Below are 24,915 nucleotides of genomic sequence, written 5' to 3'. Positions count from 1 at the left end.
TGTGTGTGTGTCAAATTAATTTAGAATTAACAAGATTAAATATTTATGAAGCTGGACTTGAGTGAGTGCTTTTCAGCCTCTCACACACACACACACACACACACACACACTATCTACTGCCCCATGAATACTTCTCTGCATACGTTCAAATACAAAAATCTCACATGTGAACTTTAAGTATAAAAATAGAGACATTTATGTTAATGTTGGAGGATTGGCTTGAAAGTGAAAGTCAATTTCAGACACACACACACACACACACACACACACACACACACACACACACACACACACACAACACACATACACATGCACATTTCAACTCTAGTTCAACAGACTGGCTCTAGATCGAGTGAGTCACTTATTCGTTGTCATGAATAAATCACACTGACTGCTACTCTCTTCTTCTCTGCACCACTGCCTTTTTCACACACACACACACACACACACACACACACACACACACACACACACACACACACACACACTGTTGGACACAAATCATTGTACGAATACACACTGGGCTGTAAAGTTGCATACTTTGCCCGACACAGACCGGTTTCGCTTGTGTTGCACTTCCAGGATTTATTATTTGTTGGTCACAACATGGCGTGAAATGGTTACAAAGAGCAGGGCCCTTTTGAAATCTAATTCGGAAAATCTTTCTTTCGTTTTCTTTTTTTTTAAAGTTTCATAATTGTGGGGCTTTAACGTGCACCTCTGCAGACAACAAAGTGTTTCACTTCTCTCAGACATAAGTCCCTGGAGACCTGCTTCATTTCCTGCAGTCTCACCTGAACCACAGGGGACACAGCTTTTGTCCCCAATTGTTCAATTCATCCATAATTAACTCGTCTTCAGCCATAAATTTGTCCCCAAAGGTAAACTAGACAGAATGAAGTTATAACGCAAACACACACTCATAGGCATGTAAGCCTCTCACATTTTTGTGGTCTATACTCCACCAACACTACCTCTGTCTTTCAGCCTCTGTCATGGTAATTCGTTTTCTCTGATGACAATGGTAAGAAAGAATTTCATACAGAACACCAGGGATGGTCGGTTGTGTGTTACTCAAGCTGTTTCCAGACAGAGATTCTCCGCACTTTCTTCGGAGGAGGTGCACGTGTGAATGCAAATGTTTGAGTGAGAGCTTCCGGATTATCTGCCTCTAATATATAGTCTGCATAAAATCCATAAAATCCAATGTGAGAACACAGCAGGGGATCTGCTGCTGGATTGACAGTGAGCAGACCTTGAGGGAAGTTCTTCAAATTTGGTGAAAATGTTCAGTTGGACTCAAGAATGAGCTGATTAGGTTTTGGTTGTCGAAGGTCATGGTAACAATCTTGGTGGTCAAACAAAACATGTTGTCGGCCTCTTGTACGTGACATCTCAAGTCTGACTTTAGAGAATGTATTCACATTTTGACCAGTTGTCAGTGTTAAAATCAACTGATTGGTGAAACTGAACTGGTTGATTGTAGTTTAAACTTGAAGCTATTTATCTCTTTGAGGAAATCAAAACTGAAAATATGAAACTGGAAGGTAAAATGTTGCACTTTTATAATTCTTTGGATTCTGATATCGTAGTTGAACTGTAGTAAAAGAACATATCTTGAATATCTTTTTGTGAATATTACATATTTGTGTCCCATCTTAATTTTTCAGCCAGTTGAGAAAAGACCACAATCCCTTACTCTCTCTCTCTCTCTCTTTTCTCCAAGAAGACATTTGTCACTTTCCATTTTTACAGCCTCCCCCACCCTCCCCCTCCTCTCAGCAGTAAAACAGAGTTCATGTCGCCCTGCGTTTCCCTGAGGCAAACTGATTGCTACACCCAGAGACCCAGACGCACACACAAGACAAAGTGACTGCTCCTTTTATGCCACTTTGTTTATGTTGTACTTCCTCTTCTCAGACAGGGGGGTTTTCGTTTTCTCATGTGCACATTATTCCGTCTCACCCTCTTTTTCCTCCACTCTCTGCTCTACCTCTTTTTTCCACATATCCCCATTTCCCACAATTTCCATTTGTTTCATCTGATCCACTGTAATGTTTCCCCCCTCCCCACTTTGTTACCCTCATTTTTACCTCATCATGGTCGTTCCCACCTCACAGATCTCAATCTCCCCAGCATATGCTTCACTCTTACTGTGGTCAAAAAGCCTGGAAGATTTCCCACAGGGCGAGGCAACATGAGTTTCCTTCTACGATGTAGGAAATGGACTTGTATCTGAGCCATTGATTTTCCCTCAGCATTATGGGAAGGAGATGGCACTGAGGTGAAGAGCCCCGCGGTCGATACACATTCTCATCACGACACCGGATGTTGCTCCGATGTCGGATTGGTTCTGTTGCCCCGGCACGGCCGGTAATTGTCATCGGGTGGCTCTATTAACTGAGCTGTATCGAGCAACAAGAGACGGATGACAGGGATTATTTGATTTTTATTAGGGATTTACAGTATACTTTGAATTAGTTTACGGGAAATCACTGCAGAATATTAACTTTTGCGGTCAGAACAGTACTTAAAAAGGAGTTGTAGTCAGAGAGAATGGCAGTAATGTGATCGTAATCATACAAATTGCTTTATTATAACTTATGCATGGTTGCTTCTTGTGAGTCAGTACTATGGTGCAAATTAAATATAAAGATAAACTTTAGCCAAACATTTACACTTAAAATACACAATTAAACATCTGCTTCACTGATGGGGAGTTTTAATGAGCATTTAAAATTTTATACTCTAAAACTCTTTTTTTTTGTTCTATTCTTTTGCTTTCTGGATAAATCTTGATAACCAGGCGTAGCTGATATGTTTCTCTTATCGTTTCAATGGATCATATTCACCAACCTTGTGGACTAGGAGGCACAGGGGGAAAAAAAGTGTGTGTATTTACTGTATTTACAGTAACCCTGGTCTTGCCAACCATTGCACGAGGCGCCTGGAACTATGTAGCAAGGTACTGCAAAGAAGGGAGTCTTTCTCTCTCACACACACACACACACACATACACACACATATACACACACACACACACACACACACACACACACACACCTCTATACCAAGTTCATTCCCATCTCAGACAGAGCAGTTTTTCTCCACCTATCACAGCAGCTGGCATCAGCTCATCTCACAAAACCAATAATAAGCCCCAGAAAAAGACGGCATCTCAAACTAAATGGACGGATAAGACTTTTGGACGTTCTCCTCGGACACAGAGCTCTGCCCATTTTTCTGCAGGGGTGATCCGGCTCGAGACTTATCAACCGCAGACTAAGCTGAACAGAAAATACAGACAAAATCCGACTAAAGTAGATTTTTGCTTCAGAGCGATGCCAGAAATGAGGGGAGTAATGTTCTCTGTGCTTTTCCTGGTCGTTAGTTTGACCTTACCTGGTGGCCTTGTATGCCTTGGTGAAGAGTTGCTTCCAAATCAAAGTGTTGGCACAGAAGAGGTGAAAGCGTCCAGGCCTCCTCACCTTATCTTTATCATGGTGGACGACCAGGGTTACGGAGACATCGGCTACCATGGTTCAGACATTTACACGCCTGAGCTGGACCAACTGGCTGCAGAGGGGGTCAAACTTGAAAATTATTACGTCCAGCCGATCTGCTCACCATCTCGCAGTCAACTAATGACAGGACGGTGAGTTATCATATCATTATTTTGAATTTTTTTGTTTTGTCTTCAGGTTGCAATATGTACAAGGCCAGAACAGAAATACATTATATTGTTATGAGGTAATTTACCAGATTATTTGTTTTATTTAGTCACTGGAATTTCTCAGAGAATGAAAAATGGATCTTGATTAAGAAAATCTGGCATTTTTAGGGGACTGATATTTATGTCCAATTTGGTGCAGATCCAGATAAAAATTCTAGATCCAGTGAATTTAAATGTAGTTTCATAAGGTAAAGGAATAACTGACCAACATATATAGCGTGACATTTATTCAAATTAGTTCACAGACATTTTTGGATTTATGATGAATAACAGTGTGATTGTGTTTGATATTTCTCAAACCATCTGTGACATTTCTCATTATTGTGTCATCGTATTATCTTATCAAGCTTCTTTCACATCTTTTCTCACACTCTCCCTCTCTTGTCCTCACCAGCTACCAAATTCACACCGGACTCCAACATTCAATCATTCGTCCACGTCAACCTCTCTGCCTGCCCCCGGACATCCCCACCCTCCCAGAGCGTCTTGTCGAGGCCGGATACGCCACACACATGGTGGGTAAATGGCACCTGGGCTTCTGCAGGTCCAGCTGCCTGCCCACGGGACGCGGGTTTCAGAGTTTCCTTGGCACGCTGACTGGCAGCGGAGACCACTTCTCTTATCGGAGCTGTGACGGGGCAGAGGCTTGTGGGTTTGACCTGCATGACGGAGACCGGCCTGCCTGGGAGATGACGGGCAACTACTCCACTTTGCTTTACATAGAGAGGTGAGGCATGGTCGTATAAATTACATTTTATTCATATATTAGACAAACTTGAGACTCTTTTAAAAGCTTTTCAACGTTCCCTCTGTCCAACCAGAGTGAAGCAGATACTGAGGAGCCACGACCCGCATAAACCCCTCTTCCTCTATCTGTCCCTTCAGGCCGCCCATACACCCTTACAGGTACCAGATCATTTTCTGCATCATTATGACTCCCAGGGCAATCGAGTCAGGCGTCACTATGCAGCCATGCTGAGCTGTCTGGATGAAGGGGTTGGACAAGTGGTTCAGCAACTGAAGACGAGTGGCTTCTATGAAAACTCAGTACTGATCTACTCATCTGATAATGGAGGGCAGCCGCTCTCTGGAGGGAGCAACTGGCCGCTGAGAGGAGGCAAAGGGACTTACTGGGAAGGCGGCATCAGGGCCGTGGGCTTCGTCCATAGTCCCCACCTGAAGAGGAAGGGTGTGGTGAGCAGAGCACTGATGCACGTTTCTGACTGGTACCCCACATTACTGGGGCTGGCAGGGGCCCTGCCGTCCCACCTTGACCTGGACGGTCACGACGTATGGGGCAGTATCAGTGAGGGCCTACCCTGTCCTCGCACTGAAATCCTCTTCAACATTGACCCAGTCTCCAGGAAGCCCGGAGAGCCATATGACAAAGCACTGGTACTCAATGGGTTTGGGATCTGGGACACAGCCGTGAGGGCTGCGATAAGGGCTGGGGACTGGAAGCTATTGACAGGAAATGTAGGTGACGGGGACTGGATACCACCACAGGCTCTTCCCGTCGGTCCTGAACGGTGGCAGAGACTCGAGAAGCGACGCAACGAGCTGGGGAAATCAGTTTGGCTGTTTAACGTCTCCTCTGATCCCTACGAGAGGACAGACCTGGCAAAGGCTCGTCCAGAGTTGGTGAAACATCTGCTGAAGAGGTTGGCAGAGTACAACCAGACAGCTGTGATGGCCAGGAATCCACCGGATGATCCCATGGCTGACCCCGAGCTCCATGGAGGGGTATGGAGCCCCTGGCTGGGCCTGGAGGGAGAGCGAGGGGATAGTATGGAGGAAGATGGCAGGAAAGAAAAGATGATGAAGATTAAACACTGCAAGTTATGCAAATTAAAAGCCCTCTTTAAAAAGGTGGGATCACGTCTACAGAGGAAAAACCTGTTCTAAGTATTGTATTAATCGAACTGAGAGGTGTTGATGAGGCTGTATTAAGTGTTAATGACTGTACTCTCAAAGGTGGAGTAAAACACTTTCCTACAAAGAATGGTGAGATGCAGTGTGTCATTTAAAATGTAGCTGATGGGCACAGAGTGTGAAGATGTGTTGTTTTGCATATTAAAAGTGACAGAAGTGGTTGTGTGACGATTGAATGAAGAATTTAGAAAACACCTTCCTACTTCCTGAATACATACTCACCTCTGGACAGACAGTAGTGAATGAAGTTCTTGTCGTATTTTGATATTTGTGGGTCAGAGGTTTCAGACACGAGATTGAAAGTGAGAGCGAGATGAAGAAAATTAAAATACCGAAGAGCAGACAACCAGGCAGGTCAGACAGACACGAACAACTCGTGATGAGAAGCTGAAGGTCGGCAGATAAACACACAGCCTGATAGGCAAAGCATTCAGAGGCGTGCGGCTCGCTGAGCAAGCTGACTCACTGTCCTGCGGCCAAACGGCAGCAGGGTGACTTTGGGCTGTCGCTGGCCTGCATAGGGAGCTGTGTGTGTGTGTGTGTGTGTGTGTATGTGAGTGTGTGTGCATCATTGTGCATGTATGCCTGTGTTCACGAATAGTTTGATTAGTACAAATACAGATTGAATGCGTGCAAGTGGAAATGAGGCCCAGAGAAATGATAAGATGGAGACATGGAGGATGACCTCGCTGTCTCTCCTGTCTTGATCATCCAAGAGGACCTTGCAAGGATGACACAGAGACACCCAGGGCAGTTGTTTTTGTCAAATGTCACCTTGTATTTTTGTTCTTAAGGGTTACACACATTCACTCCTCTGCCTTTAAAAAAAACCTCTGACACAACATCAAGTCCCTGCAGAAATCGCTCTGCAGCTGACACCATCATTCTTCTCTGGCCTTTTTAAAATGATGATGATATTTAATTCTCATATTATGTGTTTTAAAATCCTGAGTATCTGTTGCAAATGATCCAAATCTGATTCTCAGAAATATCTACTTAATTTGGTTACTTTTATGTGATTAATTCAGATTGATTATTTGTGCAATACTTATTTCAGTTAGTATCTAGCAGGTCGCCTGAACATGCAAAAATGGAAAATTTGCCACAGGCAGTTTATTAATAAATGGTCATTAACATGCAGGACATTTTTATTTTTCTCGTGTCCTTTCAGTAATACATTTAAAAGTGATTTCTCGAAACTACCAAGGACATTATTTACAAATTACTGACCTTTAAAATAAACTATATTAAGGATGTAAGGATACAAAAATATCCTGGATATGGGTTCTGCCATCTTAGGCTTTTAATGTCATTAGGAGCCAGAGTATGACCTATATTACAGACTATGATCTGCATGCATGCATTATGTAGATTTAAAAAAAAACAAACATCTTTTAAGACAAGATTGGTTTTGCGAGCTTTGATTTTGAAAACTGTTGGGTGGCACAATTGAGCCATTTCTCCATGCCTACTTGCATGACCCATAAAATATATCTCTTTCTTTACCAGATCAGACGTGTGTGTAAAGTTTTCAAGCTTGTAGAAATGCGTGAAAGGATAGAGAAAAGATAAAACCCCTTACAAACACAAGAGGTCCTTTCACCTATTGTTGCTCGGGCCCTCATTACAGATCTGTGACATATAAACAAACTGTAGACGATAGATGAACTCCTCCACTTCTCCACCCTCCACATCCTACTTCACACACACTACATCCTAAACAATGAACACTGGCAAAGAACCAAAATCACAAGATGCAGTAGTGAGGATGTGTTTCTTTGGGTTTCATCCTGGGAACGCCAGAGTTTAGGCTCAAGCCGTCTGATTGGGTGTGATGTATCTGCTGGTGAGGCTGCTGACGTAGCTTTGACAGAAGAGAATCGGGGGTGATGCTCTGTTCTGTTCAGCCATGTTCAGGACACAGCTGCAGAACTGTGAGGGTGCAGAGGTCCTCACTCCTGGATGTGAGTTTCAACAGTAAACACACACACACACACACACACACACACACACACACACACACACACATAGTAGCAACAGAACTGTACATTTCTCCCCAGTGACCTGATAATGAATATTCAACCATCTCTTCTTCCGTTTCATACCCCTCTGGTCAACTCTCACATTCCTCTTCCTCCTCCTCCTCCTCCTTCTCCCTCTCTGTTGTCCTCCCTCCATTTGTCCCTCAGCTCTTTGCTCATTCCCTCTGCAAACCACCCCCTCTTTCCCTCCCTCATCTCTCTTGCTCTCTCTCTTGTTTCGTTCTTCGTCCTACTCACTTGTTTTTGCTCATTTGAACACAGAGTTAGAAGTATTAGCTGTGTTTCGCTCGGAGCTCTGTGGCGTACGGTTAAATAAGAAGCGTGGAGGAGGGAAGAGAGAGTTCCCCGGGGGTCTGCATGCATGGGACATATCTGAGGTGCCTTTAGAGCAGATTTAGTGAAGAATGCCTCAGTGCAACTACATAACACATGTTGAATAGTTAACTTAAGGATATAATGAAGGTTCAAAAGATAAGGCTGCAGATTTGCTTTATTATTTTGCTAACAAATCCCATTTAAATACTAGTATGTAGGTCAGAGGGGACCTTGTCCAACATCCCTGTTCAGTGCAAGCAATGAAATGTTTATCTGAATCTAAAATGTGCAAATACGGTGGCAACGCAAAGGTTAAGCAACATAGCTGATGAAAAGATGGATTACTGACACGAATATGAGGCTTCAACAATCCAAATTAGTTTGATCCATGAATGTTCATCAAAGTTAAGACCTAAATATGTCCTTTGTTTGTTTGTTCAGCTGCAGCTATTTCAGAAACGCTTCTGTGACCTCCATCTTTATGAGAAATACTAGAAATCAAACCACTGGAGGGTTTCTACTCCCCATAAATATCCATCTGCACTGAGTCCATGACTGATGTGACATCACTCCGAGGAGCATTGAAGCCGGAGGAACACACCTCCAGTGTGTGTGTGTGTGTGTGTGTGTGTGTGTGTGTGTGTGTGTGTGTGTGTGTGTGTGTGTGTGTGTGTGTGTGTGTGTAGACCCCATGATGAGATGTGATGAGACTGCTTCTGGTTCACAGTAACAAGGCTGCTCAGACCCTCACAGTCCCGTACATGTGAGAAACTGTTGAAGACAATGGTTTGATGCCCACACATCTGATTCCCAGTACACTGTCATGGCCCGCAGAAATAAGGCACCGTCAGCTTACATAAATCACGGAGGAGGTGTCACACAAACACACATGAACACACAGTGGTATCCAGTGTGTGGGTGGGAGCTGTCATAGCCACTGTTGGATAATCACTTGAAGGTGAGGCTAACTTAAGATCTTCATATTCTTTGGTGAAGTTGTGACATTGAATGGAGATACAGTTTTAAATAAAACTTTATTTTCTTATCTCCCCACATATGGCTTTAACTATTCCACAGTGAAAGTACAAATGCAGCCTCTTCCCGACGCTCAGTGAGACAGAGTGGTATCAATGACCCGACTGGGACACATTCACTTAAGGCTCCTGCATCGTAAATCGCAGCTCATTAAGTATTGAAACAGCCCTGATGTGCTGTTAAATGCTTACATGGGGAAAAGTGATGATTTAATAATTGACAATGAAACAGAATAGATCTGCTCTAATGTACTGTACTATAATGACACACTGTTCCCAAGGAACTATATAAAACAGGAAAAAAGATTTACTGAATGACAATCAATGAGCTGCAGATAGGAAGGTTTGACCTCTGGATGTCAGGACAGACACAAACCCACACACACACACACACACACACACATAGAAAAACATTACAAGTCTTGTGACGTTCCTGTTCAGCGTGAGGGAGGAGAGGATCTTCAAAGATACGCGGCACAGCCATGAGCCAAGTTGAACACATTCTTGTTGAGTGAGTCACGCCCTCATGCTGTTACTACAACACCCTGCATTCAAATTCACCATCACTAACAAAGTACACCGAACCAAAGAGAAGATACTCACTATGCAGGATAGCTCCGTTCGGAGTGTGACTGTATGGACGACTGAAAGTGCCTCTTCGCACATGTCACACATGTGTAAATGTTTCAGTGGTGAACCTTCACCTCCTGTTCACCTCCAGTCTGTGCGAGCGAGCACAGACTGGAGGTGAACTAAGGCTCAGTTCATAAATTATCATTATAAACCTATCATTATTGATTATATTTAAAAATATAAGCACATACATCTACTCTAGTACAGTAAAAAGTAAATGTACATTGTTATATCCACCCCCTTGCGTCAGACTGTCCTCACCTGTCCTCCTGTTGAGTTTTCTGACGACTACCTGACGATGAGCCGCCTTCCTCTACAGCTGTTCTCAGTTCAGTTTGTAGATCTCTACTATAATAGAAAGCTGCTCACCCTCTCTTGTTTGCCAAATCATTAATTTCACTATGCAGCTATTGTCTTCCTGTCATTTGTCTGTTCAAGTGCAGTTCGTAACCTTGCCATGCATTCTCATTAAACTGCCCTTAAAACATTTCCTTGCTTTTAAGAAAAGAAAAAATCAACTACTATTTTTTTTTTTACTAATTGAATCCCAGAATAATGTTTCTCTTTGTGCTAAATAATAAGGAGTATTTGTGCAGCTCAGTATGTTTAGCATGTGTAAACGCAGCCATGTGCATCGCCTCCCTCCTCCCTTCCTCCTCCGCCTCGCTTCTGAACTGTGAGTGAATATCTGGAACAGTGTTTAGAGAGCTTTGCTGGCGATTAATGAGTGTTTGCAATGAGCACAGGAGCAGCGCGACCAGTTTCTGCCATAATTACAGGGAGCCGCTCTGATATGAAAGCCTAATTAGTGAGGGTGCAGAGGTACCGTCCTATTAATTGCTGAATTGCTGTGTTTTCTCTGCGACAAGCCTGTCAGATGGGTCCTTGGCTGGGTGCACAATGGCAGGTTTGACGGGGGGGTGGTAACAGTAGAGGACAGAGCCTCTCAGGCCTGAGACCCTTTAGAATGAAGCAGCAGCTTCTGGTAAACCTTTGACACAAAAGGCAGATGCACATAAGTTCTCAGCAATGTCACCAATTTGATTGTGTCATTAAAATTAAATATCTGATATATATATAATTTATTACATCAAATTCTTTGGGAAACCTGTGTATCTGCATCATAGGATTTCTGCTGCTGCTGGTCACCAATGATTTCATTCACTGCCTTGACAATTGATTGATTACTAGTTTTCATACCAAGCTCTCAGTGAGAAGGTAACGATGGATCGTATGATGGACGTACAAGAACAGCCAGGTGTCTCAAAAACATTTAGCTTGATGATGATGATGATGAAGACAATGACGATGATTGTAGTATTCCTAAAGATGCTTTTCTAATATCGTAGTATATAAGAAATACACGCAATAGTTTTGCTATAGTAGGAGTTATTATGGAAGTTATTGATATCAGTGGGGTTTTGTTAAAAAGTCAGATTTTGATATGATCTTTGTTGCTGGATGTCATTTATATACGGTTTATATTTAATTATATCTAAATAGTGAATCTTGTTTCACGATGTCACATTTTGAGGATGTTTTGAGGAGGCTCAGTGTATAATGTCCTTTTAAAACCGTGCAGTGTTGTGGCCATGCAGCTCGGTGCTTTGTGCCAATATTGAAATATTGCGGCATCACAGCCTCACCACAGGAGATGGTCCATCAAAATGCTGCTCCTGTCAGCTGATCTGGAGTCAGCCTCGTGTTAGGGTAGATCACCTGAAGAGACAGAGAGAGATGGTGAAACTGAACCTGGATCTGCAGCTCAGCACCACAGATCTCGCGTGGCTTTCATCCCTCCTCTACTTTCACTGGCACAGAGGGGGAAAGAAGAAAGAGGTCTCACTCTGCCATTATTTCTGTTTCCATAAAAAACTAAACCGCTGCAGAACAGTTTACTGCCTGTGTTATGAATCTGTGAACGTGAGCAAACAGGGAGGGCTTCAGAATGTACTGTACACACTGAACTCTAATTGCATGATGGGAATTGTAGGATATAGTGGCATTTGGACCGAAGGTAATCATCCTTAATGTCTTTCTCACAAGTGCTCCGAAGCCAAATCCATCGCCGCTTTAAAAGAGTTTTCATGATAATCAAATCTGTAAATGTAACTGATCACATTAATGCGTTCGATGTAGCCTTCATTATAGTGATTACAGTGTCACGTGTGTTACCCCTCCATTTCATATCAGAATGGCTGCTGTCAAAAAGCTCCAGTGATACGGAGTCACTCAGGGACGTAGGAGTTCCCTTGGTGGTCTTTGATAATCCAACTTTACTTTGGGTAGATGATCCGATCAGACATTAGGATGAAGGAGTTTTACTTTTACTTGTAACCGGTAATTTTCAAAAATAACAGTCAGTGATATTTACTTACAGAGCAGGGAAGTGAGATCCTTCAACATGCATTCACAGGAGACACTCGGACTCTGAGCCGCATCGCAGCCAGCCACTAGGGGGCGATCAAGACATTTTGGCTTCGTGTCATGTCGTCATCCATCCGTTCTTTATTTGTACATTTTTCTTATAATACTTAACTTTAGCTTCAGTATAAATTGCAACGAGGGACTTAAAGTTGGAAATACTGTCAATTTCAACCAACATTTATTTTCCGAATAACCACATGGTGAAGCATCTTCTCAGTAGACGATCTTTGTTACTACAGTTCCCCCCCCCCCTCTCTCTCTCCTCCCACTCCCTGCTCCTCTCTCTCTCTCTCTCTCCTCCCACTCCCCTGCTCCTCTCTCTCTCTCCCTCTCTCACTCCTCCCTTCCACACACAGGAAAAAAAGGAAAAACCCTGCGCGAGGCGGCCACCGGAGCGCGAGGTGTATTCGTGCCCGTGTCCGTGTCTCCAGTCAACATGGCCACAGTTGTAACCTGCACCCGCTTCACTGACGAATATCAGCTGTACGAGGAACTCGGAAAGTAAGCGACGCACACACACACACACACACGCGCTGCTTGTGCTCTTGTTGCATTCATTGTGTATGTATATATATATATATATATGTGTGTGTGTGTGTGTGTGCACGTTTTTCCTCCACTGCTGCTGCCATTGTGCGGGTTTTACTTCAGCGTTGACAAGGCAGGAGAGGGTCTGTGAGAGAAGCCCCCGGGCAGCTCCTCTGCAGGCGGCTCCGTGTCAGGAAGCTCCGGTCCTGGACACATCGTGTCCGCAAGGTGTGAAACAGCCGCTTCTTGTGGAGCAGCGTGTACCTGCAGGCGTCGAGAGGTCGCTGTGCGTTTCCCTGCTGGTGGCACCTCCGAGCTCCACCATGCAGCTCTGCCGTGCATGTGCGAGCGTGCACACTGCGGGGCTGCTGTATATGTCAAGCCAATTAGAAAAGAGAGACGAAGACAGGGCTGCTGCTGCTGCAAACAAGACTGTGGTTGCTCTTTTTATTTATTTGTTTGCCTATGCGCACTGTATTCATGAAAGGACCCATTCCAGTGGTGATCCTCTCTGTAACATCTAGTCTCAGCCAGAGCTGCTCAGCACCACCGTGCAGATGCGTTTAAAGGAGGCGTCTGCACAACACAAACGCAGGCCCAGGCTCACAAATGACAGCTAAATGTCAATTCTTCTTTTCACACCTTCATTCCTCTGCAGCCTCGCTCACATTCCCCCCCTGTGAGCTAATGACAGGCTCCTTTTTCACAATGAAGCCCTCTCTGACACACACTAGTAGCCAAGACCCCTTCTCTTGTCTCTCACACAATATCAGACTGTTTGAATTATGCATGTGCCTTCCTCTGCCCTTCTCTTTAGGTGTATGTGTGTGATTCATGTCCTTAGCGTGTGCCCAGTAGCCATGCACTCTGCACCCCCTGTGATGCACAAATGTGATGCAGAGTTTTCTTGAGTCTGAAGTGGTCTTAACGCATGTTGTGTTGTTTTTCTTGTTGATTTCTTCCGCTCCAGGGGCGCCTTCTCTGTCGTGCGTCGATGCGTCAAGAAGTCCACCGGCCAGGAGTATGCTGCGAAGATTATTAACACAAAAAAGCTCTCAGCCCGAGGTAAGTGCAGCAGGATGTCCCGACGTGCCGCTCGGCATTAGAGTCAAGGAGTAACTGAGAAGCTGACGTTAGTGTAGGCTGCTGTCCACACTGCTCAGTGGAGTCAGATTATTTCCTTAAGAGCAGCGAGCCTCTGTCCCTGTCAGAGGAGATTCCTGAAAAGCTGGAGGTTTGAAATGGTACAGTGAGGTTCTGTGGACTTTGGTGGTTTCTGCAACCATCTTTTGGTTTGTTGTTGCTGCTGTGGGTCTCTTGCAAAGGACTGTATGTGCACGTGTTACAGCAGTTGGCAGGATGATATATTTCTTGGTTGTGATAACATACCCACACAGTTTATTACTGACCTCTGGGAATGCAGCAGCACAGTTTAACCCATGTGGTGTTTCAGATTTGTGTGTGTGTGAGTCTCAGACTCTGCGTGTGCTGCATGTTTGCCCATGTCGGTGTCAGACAAGGCCACCGAAGGTTGAGCGATGCAGGGAGCTGCAGATCAGGGCCAGTTCTGGACTGACTGGACTGCTCTTTTCCCGGGGGAGGCAGGCTGAATTTCTATCTCCCCCCTCTGCCTCCCCGTTTCTCTCAAACTCACCCACCCCTCCTTATCATCTTCATTCTTTTTGATATTGTTTGTTCCTGTCTCATGTTCCCTCACATCTTTTAGTCAAAAGATTGAGGAAAGAGCTTAAAAACCATTTTCTCACCAGACGATTTGATCGTGTGTGTATTGTGTTGGAGGACTGTGTTGGCAGTGGTCCGGAGCCAGTAACCCAGCAACAGCAGGGGTGAAACTCTTCATCCCAGAGACTGTCTGGCAGCGAGGCGTGTTTGTGTGTGTGTGCGTGCGTGCGTGTGTGTGTGTGTGTGAGAATCGTGGTGACAATAACCACACAAACACATATGTGATTGCTCTTTCCTTGCTTATACCACAAACACGGTTGCACATATTTCTTTCTCACCTATCTAATGGTTCTCAGTTCTCACACTTCACAATATGCGCACAAGGCTAGATTGTATACTGCTGCACACACCACAGCAACACACACACACACTCACACACACTCATCAGGGTGACAGAACTGAATTGTGCGTATGCATCTCTGTGTTAAAGGATAATTTCCTCTATTATTTTTTAAGGTCATTTTAACTCAACAGCGACCAGTCATCACAGTTTACACACTGACTGCACCAAACTGAGTTTCTGTAGTTAAGCATTTGCAAATGTTTTCTTAGTCCACTATCGGTATCTTTATTGCATTTGAGTCACACAGCGATAAAATAAAATCATTAAACTGTCCATCACAGTCTCCTCAGCTTTAATTCAGCCCAGTATCTGACCTGCAGGGCAGCAGTGACTGATTAAAGCATTTGCCAACTTTTTCAACTCATAAGAAAATTGTAAACTAATTAATAATCTCATGTTGATTTTTACACTTTTTAAAAAACTTTTGGGGGGATTTCCAGATTATGTGATAGAGACAGTAAAGAGCTATAGGAAGGGCAGGGGACATTAATGCAGGGAGCTAGCAGCTGGAGGAGCAGTATCTTGTTCTTAGGAACTCTAAAGTGTGTGTGTGCATGTGTGTGCGTGCGTGTGTGTGTGCGTGCGTGTGTGTGCGTGCGTGTGTGTGCGCAGGGAACAGGGGATTAAGCTGTGTTTTCTGTGGCTCAGGGGAGGGCACATTGGCTCGTGGTGAGGTCAGCGATTATGGCTGGGTCGCCTGGCGTCTCATACATTCGCACAGTTGCTCACACACACACGTGGTCTGTCACTTCGACTGACGTGTGAACTGACACATACAAACAGACAAAAATACAGTGAAGACAGTGACAATGAAGAGAGAGTGAAACAACAACTCAACAAGTGTAGTTGCTGGGAGTAAAATATTAAAACATTTTGATAACGTTATATGAGCCGATATATATTTATCAATTATGCCTTACATGCAAAAACCAAAAAATGTATTGAGGCTTGATATTTTACATTATTATGACTATAAATTAAAAAATCTAATACAATCCAATGTGTACAAATAAAATATAGTTTGTGAACCTAAATACACATTTATTTAGTTATTTATTCTGTAAACATAAACAGAGATACCAGTATGTCGGCCTCATACATTTTCATTGGCCAATGGACAGCTCAGTCAGACTCTGATATACACAATTTAAATGATACATTATTTAAAAATAATCTAGACTAAATATGAGATAGTGATTTTATACCAAAATTGTGACCTTGTAATAAACAATCTGCATAATTCTAAAAACTGCATGGACTCTGAACTACTGAATAAACAGCATCCCGGGATGTGTACGTTTTCCTTCATTCCAAAACTGACACTGTGAGCTGTGAATACTGTATCTCAGATGATAAGCTGTGGTGAGTTTACAGAAGTAGATAAAGACAATTATTGTAGCCTTTGGCAACAGCAACTATACCTGATAGAAATCGTGGGAAGCAGAAGTTCAGAGGGGAAGTGTGCCCATGAGCTGATGTTGCTTTTTCTTGTGTGTTGAAGTGTTCCCACAAGCTTCCGTGCATGCTGATGAAGGGGGGGGGGGGGGGTCTGCTTTCTGTGGTTTTTGTCATTAGCTGTGACCTCTGTGCATCTTCAGCAGACGCTTGAATCAATCATCCATTTAATGCACCAGGAGTCGGGGGTAAGATTTTCAAAAATACAATAGAAGGAAGATTAGAAGATATTTTCATATCTCTTCTCTCACAGAGGGTTCAGTACAGCTGCTCGTCTGTTTTTATCAAAACCAATCCGTGCATGTCTGCAAGTGCTGTATATGAGGAAGTCAGCATTGGCTGTCTTGTTTTTGCTTTTGTCTGCTGCTTTCCATTTATGGAATTCACTGCCATCATCAATCTTCTGCTTTTACTGCGTCCACTGATGATGCAGCAGTGAATTTACAAAAACACTTTTAGACATGTAGCTTTTCCTGTAAAGGAGACATATGATTCTTTTTCAGTTTTTTTGTGGATGTAAAATATCTACAAAGTCAAAAGGTAAAAGTGGCTCCTCTCCACATAAATCACTGCTCCTGAAGCTCCTGAAGCTTCTGAAGCTTCTGAAGCTCCTCGACAGTTGTCCGGTTGATACTTCCAGGGAATCTTGATGTCATGTGACAACATTATGGCTGATATTTCCATAACGTACACCCAGCGGCCATGCATTGAAAACGGTTGACCAATCACAACAGAGTGGGTCAACCGGCCAATCGTAGCAGACTGGACTTTATCGGTAAAGAGACAGGAGCTAAAACCAGGTGTTTCAAACAGAGGCTGAAAAGAGGAGCTGCAGTAATGGACAATATGAGGAAAATGTTTGTGAAGTTTAGAGCATGTAAACCTTAATACAAATTAAAATCATGAACCTTAGTATCAGCAGAATATATTTACCTCTTAATTTGATCACTTTTTGACATATATAATCTCACCAGCACTGTCTTTATGTTAGGGCTTTTTATTCATACACTGTGTAAAACTGAATGAAACTTAAAGAATCATGTTGGGGCTGTAAATGTTCTTAACAGAATCACGTGGTTGAAATTCCCAAGAAAATCAGTGACTGCAAAACAGGTCAATCAGCTTCGACATGTTACGGAAACATCTGCTGTGATGTCACAGCCACATGCTTGAGGGTTTTACGAAGAGCATCGCTGCAGCAGTTATTCGTGTTATTAAGATTAAAGTATAGATGCAGAGATCTTTTGTCCTCAGTCAGACTTAATGAAACTATGTGAGGCTGAGTCATGTGGTGACTGCAGCACTTGTCAGAGCGCGTGACAAACACACAGTCATGAGAGTTATTACCTGGTTCCATCATCATCATCGTTGTCATCTGTTCAATGTGAGGGCACAAAAAAGTTAGCAAAGCAGCAGGGTCAGGATGCATTCAGGTACTTTATTCAGTGTAGGTCACCTGCACTTTGGTAGCCCTGTTTATCTGATTGATTGAAGCAGGGAGAGACGGATGAAAAACACCAATGGGAAACATTTAAAGATCTACCCTGCTGCTGTATCATGTTATTTTTAGCCACAATTATGTGTCACGTATTGTGTCAAACTGCAAAGCGAGTGTATTTTTAAACCGTATTAGCTGAGGCCTTGTGATGTCAGAGACAGAGAGAGGGAGGGAAAGAGGGAGAGGCTGGTGGCACTTGTCCCACTGTTGAATTATTGAGGTGCGAGGCTGCTCTGCTCTCAATGAACACGGAAAAGAGCTGAAGAGAGGACGCTTACGCTCCTTTTCTCAGCTTCCTGTCTTCATTTGCTTTTCCTCTGCCACGTTTCCCTTCGTTCCTCTTCTGCCACTTCTTCCCCCTCCTCCCTGCAAGGCTGCCGCATCACAGGCCGTGCGGGCAGACGACGGGTGTGAACGTGTTCTCTGGCTTTTTTGGTGGGCTTCTAGTGCACTCGCTGGAGGCTGATTGGCGAAGGGCAGATAAACGTAGCAGCACTGCGCGGTGAATGTTTAATGGGCTCCGACTGTGAATATTTAATGAGAGGGAGGGAGGGAGGGAGAGTCGTAAATGGAAAGAGAAAGATCTAGATATGGAAAGAGAGAATGAGACGGTCAGAGATATATGCTCCGAGGAGGAATAGTGCATTGAAACATGTGCACGATGTTGGTCCTCCCACATCATCTTTGTTCCAAGGCTTTTGTGTGTGTGTGTGTGTGTGTGTGTGTGTGTGACTCTCTTTCCAAGACTCTCCTCCTGTCATATCCATCTTGCCCTCTTTTTCTCTCTCATCTATCCATCATCATTACCCCCTCTTGTGTCTGAAGCATATGGCGTCATGTGGGAGCCAACTTGAATAAAATTTTTATTTGCCATATAGCACCGGACAAAAACAGGAGATGCTGGTTGAATCTGTTACTTTCGAGGGGATTCAGATCGATTTGTCACGAGAAGCTGAATGTCCAAGCTTTAAAGCACTGCAACAATATGAAATGATAGAGAATAGTAATAGTCGCATTTAAAGTTGTCATTATTTATCATTACCTTGGCCAAGAAGCTTAACAGTTTAGATGTACTGAATTTAAATGTGGTTTCATGAGGGGACTGTGGGGCCTTGTTGGAGGTATGTGCTCTACTAGTTTGTTGGTTATTTCTAAAGTATTCTGGCCCGGCCACACAAAGCTCCCTGTCACCAAGTCTTACGTAGTGCGTCACTATTTCCACTGAGACAATTAGTCGAGTAATTGATTGAAGTTTATTTTGTCAACCAGTTACACATTGAAGTCTTATTCTTTTTCAAACTACTCTCTCCATCCTGTGAGGACTTTCTGCTTTTCATATTTCCATAACATTGTAATCATTGTCTTACGTGACAAAACATGATATCGTTAAAAATGTAGAAATTAATATTCATGTGTGTTTGTGGCTGAATGAACCGGTTCCTTTGGTTTACAACACACATTCACTCACATATTCAGTTTTGAGATGAGTGCAATAATAACACTTAACAGATAAGTAAGTTACCAGCAGTGAAGTGATACTGTTCTCCGAATAGCAGTTTTTTATTGAGAGTATTTATTACAACAGTTGGACGACTGAGGCAATAAATCCGGGTATACACATGGGAGAGGCCTCCGGTAATAATGTGTGTGACTGTGTTGCAACTGTGTTGTGTGTGTGACAATTAGATCAGATAATGCTGGCAGCGCTCGCACCGATACCGTCTCTCTTTCTAGCTTTTCTTTTAGTCTCTGTGAAGGTTTTACTTACAGTACCTGCACATAATTTAAGCAGCATGTAAAGCTGATTTTTGATTGAGGTTGTTTTGTTGGGCTGATGTGAAAACGTTATTAATCTCTGCCGTGATCCATGCAACCAGACTGAGACTTCCTAAACAGGAGGATTTTTTTTTCTCGATTAATTGGTGAATTGTTTTGTCAATAAAATGCCAGAAAATTTTTAAAAAAGCACATTATCATGCCTGCATCTAATGTGTTATTTAGCTGATGTTATTTATTCAACCAAATATTCACATATGCCTTTGTATCTTAAAAGTTTTGGTAAATATGTTCTATTATAGTAAACACTGATAATGCCTGGCTCTGTGAGGTTTTCAGACATGCCAGGGGATAATCTATTCCTGATCACGCACTCACTGTCATGCTGTCAATCAAGCAGCTTGTCCCCATGGTAACACCCTCCTTACATGCATCCTATCGTTCACACCTGACAGCCACGATTACATAAAACGTGGTCACCATAATCACAGGGTGTCATGTACGATAATTCACCGTTTGAATCTCAAGTCCTCTGGCCCAGAGGAAATCGAATTCAGAGCGTCCCACTGTCAATCACACAAATTTATGTTTTCCAGAAAAATGTCCCTGAAAATGTGACTTTTTATTTACTGCGGTCTGAGGGCTTTGATATCACGGCACCATTTCAAGTTGATGCTTTTATCCTTTCATATCAAGGATTTAATTCACACAGTATTTTCCAGAGTTGCATCCGTGTGGTGTGCGAGACGATGGTTTGAGAGAGTGGAGCAGAGGGAGAAGTAAAGAGCACCTCTCAGGCCTCTACTAGACTGAAGAGAGCACTCCACCGACTAAACATTGCTCTCATACGACTCTGTGGAAGCAGAGATATTGTGTGTTTTATTCTGTGTAGTTGTCCTCGTTAAAACTGACCGTAGTGGCACTGGTTCAGGAAACGCTCCTCTGGGTCACATCAGAGGTTAAAGACACAAACAACCTAGTGTATATGGTTGTTTGAGGGTTGTTTGTCTACAGTCAGTAACACCAGACCTCCAGAGTTCTTTCACTTACTTATAGTCTCTCAGATTTTTACAAATTTACACTTATATTTCTATTAACCCATAAATGTGCAAATAGTTTTTAACTCTATCACTCTCTGTCTCACCTGTTGATCTGTCTGTCACTAGTCTGACAAGCCGCAGCACTAGGAAAAATATTACTGGTTCGGTGGACCGTAAAAACATCCATAAAGTTTTTAAGTACAATTCGTTATTGGCCTTTTTGTTTTATTTGGACAGAGAGAGAGAGGAAGAGAGAGAGAGAGAGAGAGAGAGAGACTGGAGAGGCAGGATGAGAAAATAAGGGAATGAAATGCAGTAAATGGTCGTAGCATACTAAAAGTCAATATAAATCCTAACTATACAGGAAACACCTGCCCTACAATGTGCACCTGTCACCTGGGTGCACATGAGAGAATGCTATGTTCACTGGAAAATCACAATACTAACCCTTATCACCCCTCGCTCTTATCTGGACAGCTACTGCTATTGATTCAATCGGATTCTATGGAAAGCACTGTCCACTTTACAGTCAGTCCAACACACTTTCAGTCTGTGTTAGTTTTTCTTAGTTGTTAGGTGAACTGCAGCATTTTACTAGACTTCCTGAAAATCTGGTACATCTCAGCTGCTGTGGCCTGAAACTGGAACATAGCAGATCTCATGGAAACAAGCTTTTAGTCAAATTCAAACTCTCTGTGTTCATCCACAAGGGTCGGCAGGATGTAAATTTCATTACATTTCACTTCATGTGCACATTCACACTCAGGCGGCATCGTATACAGAGCTGTGTGCCGTCTGCCTTGCTGCTCACACCCTGTTTTGCAGTATACAGTGTAATTGCTTTCAGTCTGACTCTCGGCACTTCACTGCTCTGTCTGTGGCAAACGAAAGAAACACTTAGTTTCTAATAAACACACGTTTCCAAACGTTAGATGTATATTTTAATGGTTCAAAAGAGGTTGAGTCACATACATTTTGTGCTCTATAGATTTGTGGGATTTACTCAGAATAATTTCCACTGCTGTTGTAATGATGGAACATGTCATTTGGTTTAAGAGTGTCATTCACTGATGCATGATGTTTTTGTACAACAATGGAGCTCTATGACAGAGAGGAATAACACAAGCTTTGGACCCACATTAAAAACGTGTTTGTAAGATGTTGTTGGTTTTAGTCTTGTTGATAATAACAAAAGGGAAAAAGTGCAGATTGACAATTTTTGCTTTGAATACTTTGAGTCTATGGTTGCCTTAACTTTAAAGTTGTTTGGATACAGCCAAAGCATACCTCATTGTTTTAAGTTTCATATTTCCAAACACGACTGTTTCTGCCTCATTTGATATATTTCACCGCATCGCTCCCTTGTTCTCATTCCCCCCCAGTAATCTCCTTTTCAAAGTTGGTTATTATTTCAACAAGCCACAGGCGTTTCTTTCCACAACCTGTCGCTTTACATATCTGATCATTTTACATGCAGATGCAATGCAAACAAAACCTGGAAACCGTGCCGGTGTCCAAATGAGGCTTTAAATGCAAAGAAACACTCCAAAACACACACATATGCAGCCACATACACACACAACAACACAGTGATCTATGTCAATATTTGCTCTCCCTTTTGTTAACATTATCTCCATTTACATTACGGCTTCTTTGTCCAAGGCTGGTATTTTCCCAAGAGGAGGATGTTTGACCAACCGCACACAAACACACACCCATGGTCAATCACAAACTCACTTTATTGTTCTCTCTTGTCTTTGATGCCTTGTCAGTTACGTCTGTTTAATCGTAGTTTCACCTCAATGATGGACACCTGCCTGCAGGCTCTTGGCTTGGTTAAAATCGTTTGCTAATCCTGTCTGAAAGGTGCTCCGCTACTCCAACAACAGTTTGTAGTGTCTGAATAAATTCAATGGAATCGAGTGTGTGCGGCCTGGTTGAAGTGTGTACTCCTGTTGACTGGCCCACCTCCAGCGCAGTTGGTGCGTTTGTGTCTGCCTCCAAGGTTACTATCAAAACAGCCTTTCATAATAAAAGTCAGCTCACAGTGGGCCTGCAGCCTCGACACAGTTCAGTGAAAATGGTGGTTGTTGTTCACTGGTGGATATTAATTTCATAAAGAGCCGTCAAAATATTTAACATTATTTTTTCTAATATTAGAAACATTTTATTTTAAGGTTGGTATTTTCTGTATTTAATCCACTACATGCCAACAAATGAAAAGTTCTATTCATACAATTTATTCACAGCTCTTTTCTTACATTAAGCATTTTAAGCCTTCACTGCATCAGCACTATACTGTCGTCAAGCAGATCTTGTTCCAGGGTTTAACACAAATCAAACTGAAGGGGCTAAATGGGACCCCCTCATTCCTGAGATAACAAATATGTATTTTCTTATTCACCTGGTCTGTGACCTTTTCCCTCTACTTCTTTCACTGCCATTCTGGTGTTTCTATCCTCAGCACTCAGTTGCACCATCTGTGTGTGTCATAGAGTGGAGACAGATTGACAGCTCATTATGTTCAGTACAATAAAACCTTTCCAGCAAGTGTTAAAATCCCTTTAAAGCCAAAGATGGACACAAGTCAAATTGAAATGTCTGAAAACGAGCCCGTTAAATACAGTGTTTGGCAACGATTGGCCATAGCAGCTGATGACAGGGTCACTAGTCTTTGCCAGAGCACAAGCAGCTCTCCTGGTGTTACAGCAGCATGCCCCAACAAGCATAGGAGGACAGGTCTTGATCCATGTTTGCTGTCAGAGAGGAAAACCACCTCTTGGCTCTACAAGACTGATATCAGTGAGGTTAGCTGCAAAATACAGCGAGCATACCTGAGCCGAGCCCGTCCGGATGTGAGGTCTGGACAAAAATTGATATTTGGGTTCACTCACGTTGGTTGGGCTACTTTTTTTAGGCTGCTTGTGTCTGTAATCAGGGGGGGGGGGGGGGAAACACTGTGTGTGTGTGTGTGGGTGACCTGGCCGAGCAGTTGCGATAAATCTAATTTAGCTTTAATCTGGTTTTGTATTTGCGTGGCCACAGCGCTGTTATAGTTGAGATAACAGTCGGAATAAACTGGACTTGCGTGACTGTAAGAAACCATACGTGGCAGCTGTTTATATTTCAATGTGTTTTCCCTCTTGTTAAACTTTCACACACTGAAAAGCTTTCTGCTCAGATCCATTATTTTAAAACAACAATACAACTAAGAACATTAGTTTGGGGTCAGTGGACAGAAATGATGAGATGATGATGCAGCACTAATGCTCAGGATTTTCTCAGTTTAAATTTGATGAAAAGGAAAAAAAGGGATTTTCTGTAAAATACCAAAAATACTTTTATGTAGGATATTTTCCCTCTCTGACAGTGGTGGTCTGTTCTAACAGTTTGGTCCAGAGGAAAGTTTCCTCCATTATTCTAGTTATATACTTGTTCTAAGAGTAATCTCCATTGTTTTTAACAACCCAACAGGCTAGACTTCAGTATATTAGCACATCTGCACTACCAATGACAATAAGGAGTTATTTTTCCAGGGTTCCATATGAAAAAATACATTTCAGTTTTGTAGAACTTCTGAGAATTGGACCAGTCTTACAAAACATCTGATTCTTTAAGAATAAATGAACAAAAAAACACAGCACTTGTGCATTTGGGAGCTTATTATCCAAAGTTAAAGATTAGCTTTGTATCTACTTTTTAAACCCTTCTTGAAATGACAATCACCAATGTTATAAAATAAATATTTGTCATTTCACTAGAATGTGAATACTTGGAGGATGAGTTACCTCACCAACATTTAATGTACAAACTCATTCCAGCTCTGTCTTGTTTACTCCAGCATATCTCTTGATTATCCCATAACAACATTGGCATAACCCATGTTGCATAGCCTATGGGTCATCGGTAAATCTGCAGTGTGTATGTGTCCATTCGCTGCCATGAACAGTGAACTTATATCTGCACAGAAATATTTTCATGATCATCAGAGTAGGATCAGCTTGTAGTTAATGGTCATGTGAACACGTTTTCTTACATCACATCTTATCTGAGGAAGCATTAATTAACTTACAGAAATCCGTTACTTGTCAATCCTTCATATTACTCTTGGCATGTGCTGTTCGGTACACGCCCTAATGTCTGCAACAAGGTCACAGCTCAAATTAGAGTGTGTTTGAAAGAAGTGCAGCTGGTGTTTGAAGAAAATGTTTTTACTGTTATACCTGGAGACAGAATCAATTATATTTCATATTTTTTGTTTACACAATTGGTGTGTGTGCAACTGCTATGAGAAATAATAATGATTCCTTCTTGATACCTTCCATTTTCTGGAGAGTGTTTGAGTGTCTGCAGCTTTTCTCCTCCTGGTGTAAATGCCCTCAGTTTTTGGGATCATAAAGAAGACCCCCCTGTGAC

The 24,915-nt window shown here is 42.7% G+C and overlaps 2 protein-coding genes across 41 annotated transcripts in view; both read left to right on the top strand.

Annotated features, from left to right (window-relative positions):
• Positions 1-467: 467 nt before the first annotated feature.
• On the top strand, positions 468-6,797 carry LOC109631667 (arylsulfatase I). 2 transcript variants are annotated; one of them, XM_020090545.2, is made up of 3 exons: positions 468-3,655; positions 4,128-4,460; positions 4,555-6,797. In XM_020090545.2, exons 1-3 carry the CDS (start codon positions 2,838-2,840, stop codon positions 5,636-5,638), a joined length of 2,235 nt encoding a protein of 744 aa, XP_019946104.2. In that variant the 5' UTR covers positions 468-2,837; the 3' UTR covers positions 5,639-6,797. The 2 variants fall into 2 exon arrangements, with proteins under 2 accessions (XP_019946104.2, XP_069395420.1); XM_069539319.1 differs by lacking the exon at positions 468-3,655 and having other exon boundaries at positions 4,321-4,460; positions 4,619-6,797.
• A 5,636-nt stretch (positions 6,798-12,433) lies between these two features.
• The window catches only part of camk2g2 (calcium/calmodulin-dependent protein kinase (CaM kinase) II gamma 2), a 46,999-nt gene continuing 34,517 nt past the window's right edge, over positions 12,434-24,915 (top strand). For 13 of the 39 annotated variants that reach the window (XM_020093088.2, XM_020093079.2, XM_020093054.2 and 10 more), the window contains exons 1-2: positions 12,437-12,617; positions 13,615-13,709. In XM_020093088.2, the coding sequence (XP_019948647.1) occupies positions 12,553-12,617; positions 13,615-13,709 (160 nt within the window). In that variant the 5' untranslated portion in view covers positions 12,437-12,552. Of the gene's footprint in view, positions 12,618-13,614; positions 13,710-24,915 lie in introns of all 39 variants that reach the window. The other 26 variants (XM_069539336.1, XM_069539333.1, XM_069539330.1 and 23 more) reach the window with 3 other exon arrangements.

The sequence above is a fragment of the Paralichthys olivaceus genome, chromosome 14 (assembly GCF_024713975.1).
Source record: "Paralichthys olivaceus isolate ysfri-2021 chromosome 14, ASM2471397v2, whole genome shotgun sequence".
In the NCBI taxonomy this organism is placed as follows: Eukaryota; Metazoa; Chordata; class Actinopteri; order Pleuronectiformes; family Paralichthyidae; genus Paralichthys; species Paralichthys olivaceus.
Note: the sequence above shows the minus strand (reverse complement) of the source record. Positions and strands in the feature narration are given on the sequence as shown.

What these genes read in the sequence shown, in the direction of transcription:
- LOC109631667 (XM_020090545.2), top strand. Translation starts at nt 2,838, where the DNA reads ATGGATCATATTCACCAACCTTGTGGACTAGGAGGCACAGGGGGAAAA. An exon ending in AGTCAACTAATGACAGGACG is followed by an intron (nt 3,656 to 4,127) that starts GTGAGTTATCAT and finishes TGTCCTCACCAG; the next exon opens with CTACCAAATTCACACCGGAC. An exon ending in ACTTTGCTTTACATAGAGAG is followed by an intron (nt 4,461 to 4,554) that starts GTGAGGCATGGT and finishes CTGTCCAACCAG; the next exon opens with AGTGAAGCAGATACTGAGGA.